Genomic DNA, 12060 nt, shown 5'->3' with positions numbered 1-12060 from the left:
AGAAATAAATTCTTTATTCATGCTGATTTACAGTAGAACAGTGTAAGTCAACATTCTTTCAAAGCCAGGACAAAAATTATCTCATCATAAGTTATCATTGCTCACGTACATAACCATGGACGGGTTATTTAACCACTCCATACCTATTTCCTTGTTAAAATGTTGATGCTACCTATCTCTAAGTGCATTAAATGAGCTAATAATACACACAGAATTTAAAACAATGCCTGAATAAGCAATCAGTAAGTGTTGCCTACCACATTATTTACCCCTGTTATGCTCTTCTGCACCCTCTTCAGGAAGTAATTCCAAGACCAAAATTATAACTCTAGACAGGTGTGGTGGCTCACACCTGTAAACTCAGCACTTTGGGAGGCCAAGACAAGATCACTTGACTTGAGGCATTTAAGACCAGTCAGGGTAACGCAGCAAGAGCCTGTCTCCACAAGGAAAAAATATATATAACCGTTTCCCAATAAAAATCAAAATGTACAAAACTTCTGAAGTAAAAATGTATACAAATATGCAGGAAGTAAAAGGCAGAGTTGGTAACCAAAGGTATAGAAGCCAATTTCTATGGTAAGCCCAGTAATGTACTCTAATGTTCCGCAGTCATTGAGCTAAACAACTTACATATGGATAGGTGTAAAGTAACAAGTCTCCTTCTAACCCCTATACTGCCCAAAAACTTATTTAGATGAAACCAGTTTGAAATGGAACTTAAAATCATCAATTATAACAGGTTCCTTTGTGCAAACGTTGTATTACTCTATGCCCCCTTTACTTTTTTCTTCCTTCACAGCTCTCATCACAATTTAACATTTCACATCTAAGCAACCAATTTGCCTCTTTTGCTCATAAGATACATGTCCATACAGGTGCCAGATAGTTACCCAAAGAATAAACTGAGAACACAAGTAATTACAGGTTTGATTAAACTTGAAGATCTGAATACATTGATCATTAATATTTTGATATTGATGAGGTTTCATTCTAATCCTTCGTTTCAAATTTACAACCAAGAAGTAAACAAATAAAATACTGTATTTTGACATCTTCAGACCTTTTAAGTCCAACAGATACTGCTTCTGTAGCCCCTTCTACAAAAAGACCCTTAGTTTTTAACATATTTTCAGCAACTTAGAATGAACTCAGTTACCAGGAGCCAACAGGAGCAAGCTGAATAAAAAGAGATGGCACTTTGGATTACATTCGTCATGGTACAAGTATTCTTTTCAAAAATCTCATTAAAGGCCAAGTGCAGTAATTTACCATATTCGGTATTAGCTTTATAATTCTGCAAATCAATGGGCCTAATATAAAAATAGGTACTTTCTAGCAGATAAAATTTAGAAAGATATTCAAATCAGTATACTGAAAACTTTTAAATTTCTATTTATTAACATAATGTTGACTTGGAAAGAGAATCTATGAAAGCCAGGTTTTATGATAGAAGATGTCCAAGTCCACCTACCAGGGTTTAGTTCCACATATTCTCCAAAGGATAGTATTCTTAGAACTAAACTATAGATATAGGCCATTTATTTAAACTTGGGCAATTCAAACAAGCTTGAAAACACAAGAGTGCCTTGCAAATAACTGTAAATGTCATTTATTTCCCTTCGATTTTCAAATGGTACCCCATACGTAGAAGGTTTTTCCCTTATTCAATCACAGGTCATGTGTATTACTTCCAAAGTAAATATTAATTTAAGTGAGTTAATTTCATTAACTCCAAAGTGAGTGTTAATTTAAGCTGACCAAAAAAAGAGGACCCAGATACCCGTTTCCAAAGATGTTTTGAATCCACCTATTTTCAAAAGGCCAAATTTCATTTTACAGCTCTTCTGAAACCAGGGAAGCAGTGTAAATTTTTAAATGCAGCAGTGAGATATCTTAAAATGTTAGCAGCGATATTTTAAAAATGTAATTGTTTCAGAACTGATCAGTGACCGTCTAAAATAGGGGCTCCTTGAGGACATCCTGTGCCTGGTTCATCCTTTTGGTACTCTCAAAGTCTAGCCTTCCAAGATAGGACCTCAGTCCCAACCTCCCTACACTGCCATCCCCAAGATCTTTAGGGGAGTGGGGTTCATTGACAACGTTGCAGGCTATAAACTTGGCTAAGTTTATACTAATACCTCATTCCATCCCACCTCCCATCTTAAAAAGGAAACAGTTAAGTATCTTATTCTAGTGATTTCAATAAACGAACTAATTTATAAGAAAGCCAAGAACAATTAAAGTCACAAAGGGTCAAACTTTTTATTTTCATCTAAGAACCGTTTGCAGGGGTGGTCCGATCTTTTGGCTTCCCTGTGCCACATTAGAACTGTCTTGGGCCACACGTAAAATACATTAACTAGTTGACGAGCTTTTTCAAAATAATAATAATAATAAAGCTTATGAATTTGTGTTGGGCCACATTTAAAGCCGTCCTGGGCCGCGGGTTGGACAAGCTTGGTTTAGGGGTTTAGATCGATTAGGGTCAATACTCCCCAAATAAAAAATCCTGATCAAGACACCCATCTAACTGTACCTGGGAAACACAACAACAACCTTTTGCTAATAACAGTTAACATAAGCGCTAGATACGCCTTAACTTTTTAAAATACTAGCAGTGGAGGCCCTTCCTCATCATCAGCTAACATCCACAATCTCCGGTACCAATAAAAAGATTAAGACCCAAGAGAAGCAGGGAAGAGTTTTGAAACCCAGGGACAGGGCTTACTAGCTTACTCTCCCTTTTCACGTTCCACCGTCTCTACAACTTTCAAAGTAAGGATAGCCCGAGGGCAAGGGTCTCCACCCAGGCCCAGCCGGCGGCCACCAAGCCCATTACCACGTGCGGAGGGAAGCCGCCGGGGGGTTTCCCATCCCCGCGCGGCCGCCCCCCAATGGGCGGAGAGCCCGGGAGCGTCGCAGTCTCCCCCGCCCCCTCCCCGCATCGGGGCCTCGTCCCTCCACAGCCCCTCCCTCCCGTCGGAATTCGCAGCCTCCGCCGTTCTTTCATCTCCCAGCGGCCTCCCTCCTGGTATTATTTTTGAGGGAAAAGCAGGGGGGTGTCGAAGAGGCGGCCGGCTCTGCACTCGGCCCGGCCCGTACGCCTGGGGCCTCCCGGTCCCCGCGGCGCAGCCGACTCGCAGGGCACCCGGGCGTCACCGCGGCCTCGCTCCGGTCCACGCGGAGAAGACGGTGGTGCTCAGAGAACCTCACGCCACCAGGCCGCGCCAACCCCTACGTCGCCTCAGCCGTCCCAGATAAAAGCGCTGGTCGGCCCCAGGGCCCCTCTCAGGCTCCGGGGTCCGGACTCCGCGGTCCTGTCCGACCTCACAGGACGACCCCGGAGGCCCCGGGCGGCCAGTGGCCCCGACTCCCGGCTCCCAGTCCTTCTATCCCTCCGGCCCTCCCATCTGCGCAGGCCGCCCAGCCAAAACTGCGTTCCCCCTTCCCTTCCAGGCCCCCATCCGTTACCGGCGGCTAGTATGGGGAGCCAGGCGGCCGGAGCTGCGCAGGCAGTGACTCAGGGCGGCAGCGGCGGCGGGAGGAGCAGGAGGCGGCGCCGCGAGCAGATGGCGCTAAAAAAGACCCAAGAGCCCGCCGCTCGCGCTCATATACAATTAGCGTCAGCACGTAGGGCCCTCTCGCCGCGCTCCCCCCGGCCTTGTCGTCTCCCAGCAACGCGAGCGAGAGGCGGGTCCAGGCCGGGTTGCCTAGCAACTGAACCGTCCTTCTTACCCTGCGACCTGCATACCCCAGCCGAGGACTCCTGCAGCCCCGAGGCCCAGGCGCCTCGCTTGGGCTCCTCCGGTTCCCGCCGGTGTCTAACCTTCTCTGTTAAGCACCCCACCATCTCTTTTCTCCCCGCTGAGCCGGAAAGGAAATCTCAACCCCATCAGCTGTGGGGAAGGCCTGGCCCGCATGCCGGGCGCCCGGCCCGCTCCGCCCCCTTCGGCGTTGTGCTGGGAATGCTGAGGGCGGGCGCTAGTCGCCTGGTCCCTCTCTCGCCGCAGCCTAGACGGCGGGCGCTGCCTGTCAGGGCCTAATTCCTGCAACTCGCCGGCCCCCGGTAACCATTTTCCCTCCCCGCCTGAGAAAAACAGTTTTTTCCTCTAGACCACTTCGGCGGCCTCTTCTGGCTGTTTTGCTTCTCCTATGCCAGCGGGTCTCCGCACCTTTAGGGGGTGCTCGTCATCCTTAGCCCCCCATCCCCCCGCCACATACTTGTACCTGATGTACAGTCCCTCAGTTCGGCTTCAGTTCTTTTGACGGATGAAAATGGCATATTTGTGCATTCTCTGGATGCGTTATAATGGGGACATTCAGTATGTCCGTTGTTTCATCTTTCTGAAAAAGTACATCGCATTAAATCCTCAGGCTTGTAAAACCTCATAACTAATTTTCAAGTGATGATGAATTGACTAATATTAACTCAAAAAGTTGTTCTCAGAATATGGTATGAGGGTCCCCAGACGCTTTCAAGAGGAAGTCAAAACTATTTCCATATTAATGTCAAGACTGCCTTTGCATTCTCATTCTCTCACATGTGTACAGTGGGGTTTTCTGGAGGCTATGTGACATGTGATAAGGAAACAGACTGAAAATAGAAGCAGATAGGAGAATCCAGTCATCTGCGGTTAAACCAGACGTTAAAGAGATTTGCAAAAACTCGATTTGGGGGCAAGAGGGAGTATTTTTCTTTTTTTTTCTTTTTTTTTTTTTAAGAGGGAGTCTCGCTCTGTAGCCCAGGCTGGAGTGCAGTGGCGCGATCACAGCTCGCTGCAAGCTCCGCCTCCCGGGTTCAAGCCGTTCTCCTGCCTCAGCCTCCCGAGTAGCTGGGACTACAGGCGCCCACCACCATGCCCGGCTAATTTTTCGTATTTTTAGTAGAGACGGGGTTTCACCGTGTTAGCCAGGATGGTCTCGATCTCCTGACCTCGTGATCCGCCCACCTCGGCCTCCCAAAGTGCTGAGATTACAGGCGTGAGCCACCGCACTGGGCCTGTTTTTCATATAAAAAATTATTTTTGTTAATATTTGATTGCTTTATTGTTTTTAAATGAAATACTCTTAATATTTCTCACTTTTAATTTCTGACATAAGTATCAGTGTCAATAATGCACATAAAAGTTCTTTTGGGTCCTCAACTTTTAAAGGAGTGTAAAGGAATCCTAAGACTACAAAGTTTGAGAACCTGTTCTCTAAATCTTGCGTTTCTTGAAACTTCAAACTGTCTAGAATCCCCTATTGTAATCCACACATTTAGCAACTGTATCTTCCATTTGAGGGGATACGATGTTTTCCTTGGCGCTCCAGAACCTCATTGAAATTAATTGCCTTTCCCACTCTACACTGCAGATGCCTCTGTTTATTCATTCATTTTTGTTTTTCATATACAATGCCTTTGTTGTTCTCATAGCCTGTAACTATACACCCTTCTCAACACTGATGTAATGCTAACAAGGAGCGTAATAGCATCAATAATGGATCTTCAGGAAGAATCCACTATACATAAACAAGGTAGATCAGTGCTCAGTTTGAACATAAATTTGACACGTTAATTTCAATGAGAACTTCAGGAATGTTGCATTTTAATCAAAGCTTTGCACAATGCAAGGTAATTAGCATATTAAAATGAACTAAATAAACTTTCTTTCCATAAATCTTTATGGTAGCAGAATTTCTGAGACAAAATTGAGAAGTTAGCTTTTGTGATGGTTTTTATCCTACACCAGAGAGCCTCACCAATTTTTGGCACTTCACCCATGAAGGCTCTTGATTTTTTAGGTTGACACCACCTGCCAACCTCTGTAACTTAGGTGTTATCATTACCAGTGGATATGCTCTTTCCCCCTTTTCTCCAGCGTCCTCTTCTTTTTTCAGTGTATCCTAGCCAATCTAAGAAACTAAAACAATAAAAAATTTCTAATAATGCATGCCTTTTTAATATAGTCTTTTGAATTAAAGTCCAGGGAAGGGCAGACATTTATGCATTCATTCGACAAATATTTATGTCAGGCACAACTTCAGAATGTGGAAATACAGCATTTAGTAAGAAAGACAAGGTTCTTGATTTTATTGAAGTTATGGTCTAGTGAGGTGAGGCAAACGATTAGCAATGAAATAATTTTACTAATAAAATATTTTATTAGTAATAAAACAATTTCACTTAATAATAAACAATTGATAAGTGAAAACTATAAAGAAAATATAATGAGAAAAGGGCTAGAAGGTGACTGACCTGAAGATACCTTTGAGCTTTTTTTGTTTTTTTTAGACAGAGTCTCTTTCTGTTGCCCAGGCTAGAGTGCAGTGGCACCGATCTCGGCTCACTGCAACCTCTGCCTCCGGGTTTCAAGCGATTGTCCTGCCTCAGCCTCCTGATTAGCTGTGACTACAGGCATGCGCAACCACGCCCAGCTAATTTTTTTGTATTTTTAGTAGAAATGGGGTTTCACCATGTTGGTCAGGCTAGTTTCGAGCTCCTGACCTCAAATGATCCGCCTGCCTCAGCCTCCCAAAGTGCTGGGATTACAGGTGTGAGCCACTGCACCTGGCCACCTTTGAGCTTTTTACATTGGCCCCTCTTATACCCCCAAATCACACAATGTAGTTAACTCATCTAATTTAATTGCAATAAAGGGTGACCCTGGTCACTAATCTGGGGCAATGCCAAATTTTCTGTTACGGTTCCTTTTCTCATGCTCTCTTTGGCAGCATATATACTAAAATAAAGTTTCTTTTTTCTCTATCTCCCATGATTTTCATTTGGTAGATTTTTTTTTTTTTTTTTTTTTTTTTTTTGAGACAGAGTCCCGCTCTGTCGCCCAGGCTGGAGTGCAGTGGCCAGATCTCAGCTCACTGCAAGCTCCGCCTCCCGGGTTTACGCCATTCGCCTGCCTCAGCCTCCGGAGTAGCTGGGACTACAGGCGCCCGCCACCTCGCCCGGCTAGATTTTTGTATTTTTTAGTAGAGACGGGGTTTCACCGTGTTAGCCAGGATGGTCTCGATCTCCTGACCTCGTGATCTGCCCGTCTCGGCCTCCCAAAGTGCTGGGATTACAGGCTTGAGCCACCGCGCCCGGCTCATTTGGTAGATTTTTATAGCATTGTAGCCTAGAGGCTTAGAGGTGTGGCTTTGGAGTCAAACAGCCTGTTTTGTCCCTATTTTTCTACCACTTAATAGCTGTGTAACGTTGGATAAGTCACTTAGCCATCCCAGGTTTCACTTTCCACATCCGTAAAATGAGGAAAATAAGCATGCATTTCTCACAGGGCTGTTGTGAAACTTATTTTAAAAAAAAATTATTTTTTTTAATCAAGAGTGGTCTTGGTGTACTACCCAGGCTGGTCTTGAACTCCTAAACTCAAGAGATCCTCCCACTTCAGCCTCCCAAAGTGCTGAGATTATAGGCCTGAGCCACCTTGCCCAGTTGTGAAACTTCTGGAGTCTCACTGTGTCACCCAGGCTGAGGTGCAGTGGCACAATCTTGGTTTACTGCAACCTCTGCCTCCCATATTCAAGCAATTCTTGTGCCTTAGCCTCCCAAGTAGCTGAGACTGCAGGTGTGCGCCACCACATCCTGCTAATTTTTTGTATTTTAGTAGAGACGGGCTTTCACAATGCCCAGGCCGGTCTCAGACTCCTGAGCTCAGACAATCCACCTGCCTCAGCCTCCCAAAGTGCTAGGATTACAGGTGTGAGCCACTGTGCCTGGCTTAGCTGTGAAACTTTAAATAACACATTTAAGTTGCTTAACATAATGCCTGACATGTATAGTTAATGCTCAATAAAAGGTAACCATTTTTAACCTCTTACCAAAGTTTTGTTTTTATTTTTGTTTTATTTAAAGGTTTAAGGAAGTACCCCGAAGTCTTCTGATAGTATCTGACACTTTTTGTGAAATATTTTATTAAAAGGTATCTAGTCGTAACTTTCAAAAGACATTTTCCTGAGCTGCAATAATCCACACCAATTACCATAAAAATATTATAGTCGACTTTTCTCAATATTGGATAAGAACTGTAGAGATCAACAAGAAAGCTGATGACAAAGATGGTTTCACCTGTGCTTGTGTCTGTATTTCTGCCCCCATGTGGTAGAAAAAAAGCATAGGCCTTAACATCAGCCAGGTAGAGGCTCCCTCCAACACTTTGTGACCTTGCAAAAGTACTTACCCACTCTGATCTTCAAACTTCCCTATCTGAAAAATGCATTAATCATTATAATAAAACCTGTCTCTTTATTAGCATAAAATAGAGAAATGTCTGTAAGTTCCCAGAGCAATGACTTGCCCTTTAAGTACTCAATATTTATTTTCTTCCCTCTGAATTAATCTGTAGGTAAAACATCCAAAGGAACTAATAATAATTATCATCTAAAAACTGCACAAGATATATTTAAATAACAGTTACCTTAGTTAGATCTGGATTGTTTTATTTTTTCCTACTTTTCCCCAAATTAATTTATAGCTGCAATGTCATCAAATTCCAAGTGGAAAATTAGGAACAAGATGCCTTAAATTTTTCTCTCTACATCCAAAAAAACAAAACAAAACAAAAAAGGATTAATAGTTTTTTTATTTAAAAAAATCTTTTTTTTTTTCTTTGAGACATAGTTTTGCTCTTGCTGCCCAGGCTGGAGTGCAATGGCACGATCTCGGCTCACCGCAACCTCCACCTCCTGGGTTCAAGCAATTCTCCTGCCTCAGCCTCCCAAATAGCTGGGATTACAGACATGCACCACCACGCCTGGCTAATTTTGTATTTTTAGTAGAGACGGGATTTCTCCACGTTGGTCAGGCTAGTCGCAAACTCCTGACCTCAGGTGATCCTCCCTCCTCTGCCACCCAAAGTGCTGGGATTACAGGAGTGAGCCACGGCACCTGTATTTTGTTTTTAGTTTTTTTTTTTTTTTTTTTTGGAGACAAGGTCTCACTCTGTCACCCAGGCTGGCGTGCAGTGGTGCAACTACAGCTTGACCTCCCTGGCTCAAGTAATCCTCCCACTTCAGCCTCCCACGTAGCTGGGACTACAGATGTACACCACCATGCCTATTTTTTTTTAATTTGGGCCTCTCACTATGTTGCCCAGGCTGGTCTCCAACTCCTGTGCTCAAGCAGTCCTCCCACCTCAGCCTCCCAAAATGTTGGGATTACAGGCATGAGCCACTATGCCTGCCTTCTTTAAGAATATTTTTATTTTGCTGTCATTACTTAACTGAACTTTTTATTGAACATGAAGTTTTGAGAAATAACTACAGAGAGATCCATGACAACTTTCCCCAGTTTACCATAATGGTAACAATCCACGATCTTATTCAGATTTTCCCAGTTTCACTTATATCCATTTGTGTGTTTATGGATTTAGTTCTATACAATATTACCATTTGTGGGTTTGTGTATCTATCACCAAGAAGATACAGATCAGCTATATCACCCCAAGGATCCTTTATGTTGCCCTTTTATTCATTCATTTATTTTTAAATTTTAGTTCTTTTTTTCCTGGACAGGATTATTGCAGTGTACGTTGACCTTTTGTTACAGTCAGGATTTTTTGTTTTTTTGTTTTCTTATATGCCACACAATGTTCTGCATTCTTACATTTTATTTTGTTTCTCACACATAGACCACTTAGGTAGAAAATATGCCATTGTTAGGCTGGGCGCAGTGGCTCATGCCTATAATCCCAGCTCTTTGGGAGGCCGAGGCAGGGGGCGGGGATAACCTGTGGTCGGGAGTTCGAGACCAGCCTGACCAACATGGAGAAACCCTGTCTCTACTAAAACTACAGAAGTAGCTGGGCGTGGTGGCACATGCCTGTAATCCCAGCTACTTGAGAAGCTGAGGCAGGAGAATTGCTTGAACCTGGGAGGCGGAGATTGCAGTGAGTCAAGATCGCGCCATTGCACTCCAGCCTGGGCAACAACAGCAAAACTCCATCTCAAAAAAAAAAGAAAATATGCCATTGTTTTGTGTGGGCCTTCAATATTTCTTACCTAAACCATTTGCAATAGCCTCACAGTTGGTCTCCCTAATACCAATCTCTTATTCCACTTCAATCTACCAAAGTTATTGCTCTAAAATGTAAGTCTAATCAAGTCAGAGAAGGTTCTCTGACTCTTCAAGACAAAGCTGGCTGCAAACCCTTCTGTTTGTGGACAACACTTGTATGTGGGTATTTATGTAGATATGTATTCATTCATTCATGAGCCCATGTTTCCTTCTCCCACAACACACACTACGCTAGACTGTTAACTGCTGCAGGGCAGTGTTATTGTTTTTTACATACCCTTGGTTTAAACAGTGACTGGCTGTGAAAGGCTTTCAGTAAATATTTATTTGCTTGAAAACATGAAATGGAAAGAAAGATTCAAGGAAGAAAGGAAAGGAAGGATGGAGAAAGGAAATAAAGAACCTATTGAAAACAATCAGGAAGTCACAATATTTTATGTAAATAATCCTTTTTTGAAGTCAATTGCATCAATTCTACATTTATCATAGAGTCTATATTAGACAAATTTGACAATCTAATCTGCACAAGAAGATTTTGGATAGGGTTTGGACATTGTTTGGGTTTTCCTTTGAATATTATTTGGGTATTTGTTACGATATTATTTTCCCTCATCCATTTGCTGGTAAAAAGAAAGTAAAGAAATGTTGATATATTTTAGATCATAATGAATAAATAAAACAAATTACATGGTATAATTTGGAGACGATAAGAGTCTATTACTGGGACAATTGAGAGTGAAATGTCGTATATGCACAACACGGAGTATTATGTAGCAGAATATTGAATGTAATATGGCAATATTGAATCTTTAAAATGTAGCAGATGCAAAATAAAGCCATAATGAGATACCCTTACACACCTATTATAATTGCTTAAATTTTAAAAAATATAACAGTACAAAATGCTGACAAAGACATAAAACCACAGGAACTCTTAACTCTTCTGGTGGGAATGCAAAATGGTTCAATCACTTCAGAAGACTGGCAGTTTCTTTAGTGGCTCACGCCTGTAATCCTAGCACTGTGGGAGGCTGAGGTGGGAGTTTTGCTTGAGCTTAGGAGTTTCAGAGCAGCCTGGGCAACGCAGCAACATCTTGTCCCTACAAAAAATTTAAAAATTAGCCAGGCATGGTCGGTGCATGCCGATAGTCCCAGCTACTCAGGAGACTGAGATGGGATGTTCACTTGAGCCAGGGGGAGGGGGTGTGTGTATGCGGGAGGGTTGAGGCTGCAGTGAGCAGTCGTGCCACTCTTCTACAGCCTGGGTGACAGAGCATGACCCTGTCTCAAAAAAACTTAAAAATAGGCTGGCAGGCACAGTGGCTCACGCCTGTAATCCCAGCACTTTGGGAGGCTAAGGCAGGTAAATTACCTGAGGTCAGGAGTTCCAGATCAGCTTGGCCAACATGGCAAAACCCCATCTCTGCTAAAAATAGAAAATTAGCCTGGCGTGGTGACCCGCACCTGTAATCCCAGCTACTCAGGAGGCTGAGAGGCAAGAGAATCACTTGAACCCGGGAGGTGGAAGTCACACTGAGCTGAGATGATGCAATTGCACTCCAACCTGGGTAACAGAGCGAGACTCCGTCTCAAAACAAAACAAAACAAAACAACAACAAAAATGAACAAAAAGTTTTAATAAATAATAAATGAAATAAAGTTGAATATACATTTACTATATGACACAGTAATCTTTCTACTGAGTAGTTATCCAAATGAATTGAAAATTTATGTACACACACAAACACACACACATATACAACTTTATTTCTAATTGGCAAAACCAGGAAACAGCCAAGATCTCCCTCTGCAGGTGAGTGGATAAGCAAACAGTGGCGCATTTATATGATGGAAATAAAAAGAAAAAAGCTACTGATTCTGAGGTAGGAGGCAGGACTTGGCTCCAGAAGTAGGGCTTGGACATCAGGATCAAATTGAGGACTAGCTAAAACTAGTCTAGGGTGGAAGCGCCTCTCCATAAGACATGCCCACCAGTGTGCTTGTCAGTTTACCATTGCCATGGCAACACCTGAAAGTTACCACCCCTT

The 12060-nt window shown here is 43.0% G+C and overlaps 1 protein-coding gene across 10 annotated transcripts in view; it reads right to left on the bottom strand.

Moving 5' to 3' along the window:
• NAP1L1 (nucleosome assembly protein 1 like 1) overlaps nucleotides 1-4456 on the bottom strand; it is a 40724-nt gene extending 36268 nt beyond the window's left edge. For 4 of the 10 annotated variants that reach the window (XM_033221225.1, XM_033221224.1, XM_033221226.1 and 1 more), the window contains exon 1: nucleotides 3475-3930. Coding sequence is in view for 5 of the 10 variants with exons in the window: in XM_033221222.1 (XP_033077113.1) it covers nucleotides 4231-4285 (55 nt within the window). In the remaining 5 variants the exon portion in view is untranslated. Of the gene's footprint in view, nucleotides 1-3474; nucleotides 3931-4230 lie in introns of those variants that run through there. The other 6 variants (XM_033221221.1, XM_033221228.1, XM_033221222.1 and 3 more) reach the window with 5 other exon arrangements.
• Nucleotides 4457-12060: the final 7604 nt, after the last annotated feature.

The sequence above is a fragment of the Trachypithecus francoisi genome, unplaced genomic scaffold, assembly GCF_009764315.1.
Source record: "Trachypithecus francoisi isolate TF-2019V2 unplaced genomic scaffold, Tfra_2.0 Lachesis_group11, whole genome shotgun sequence".
NCBI lineage: Eukaryota > Metazoa > Chordata > Mammalia > Primates > Cercopithecidae > Trachypithecus > Trachypithecus francoisi.
This window is presented reverse-complemented; position numbering and strand designations above follow the sequence as displayed.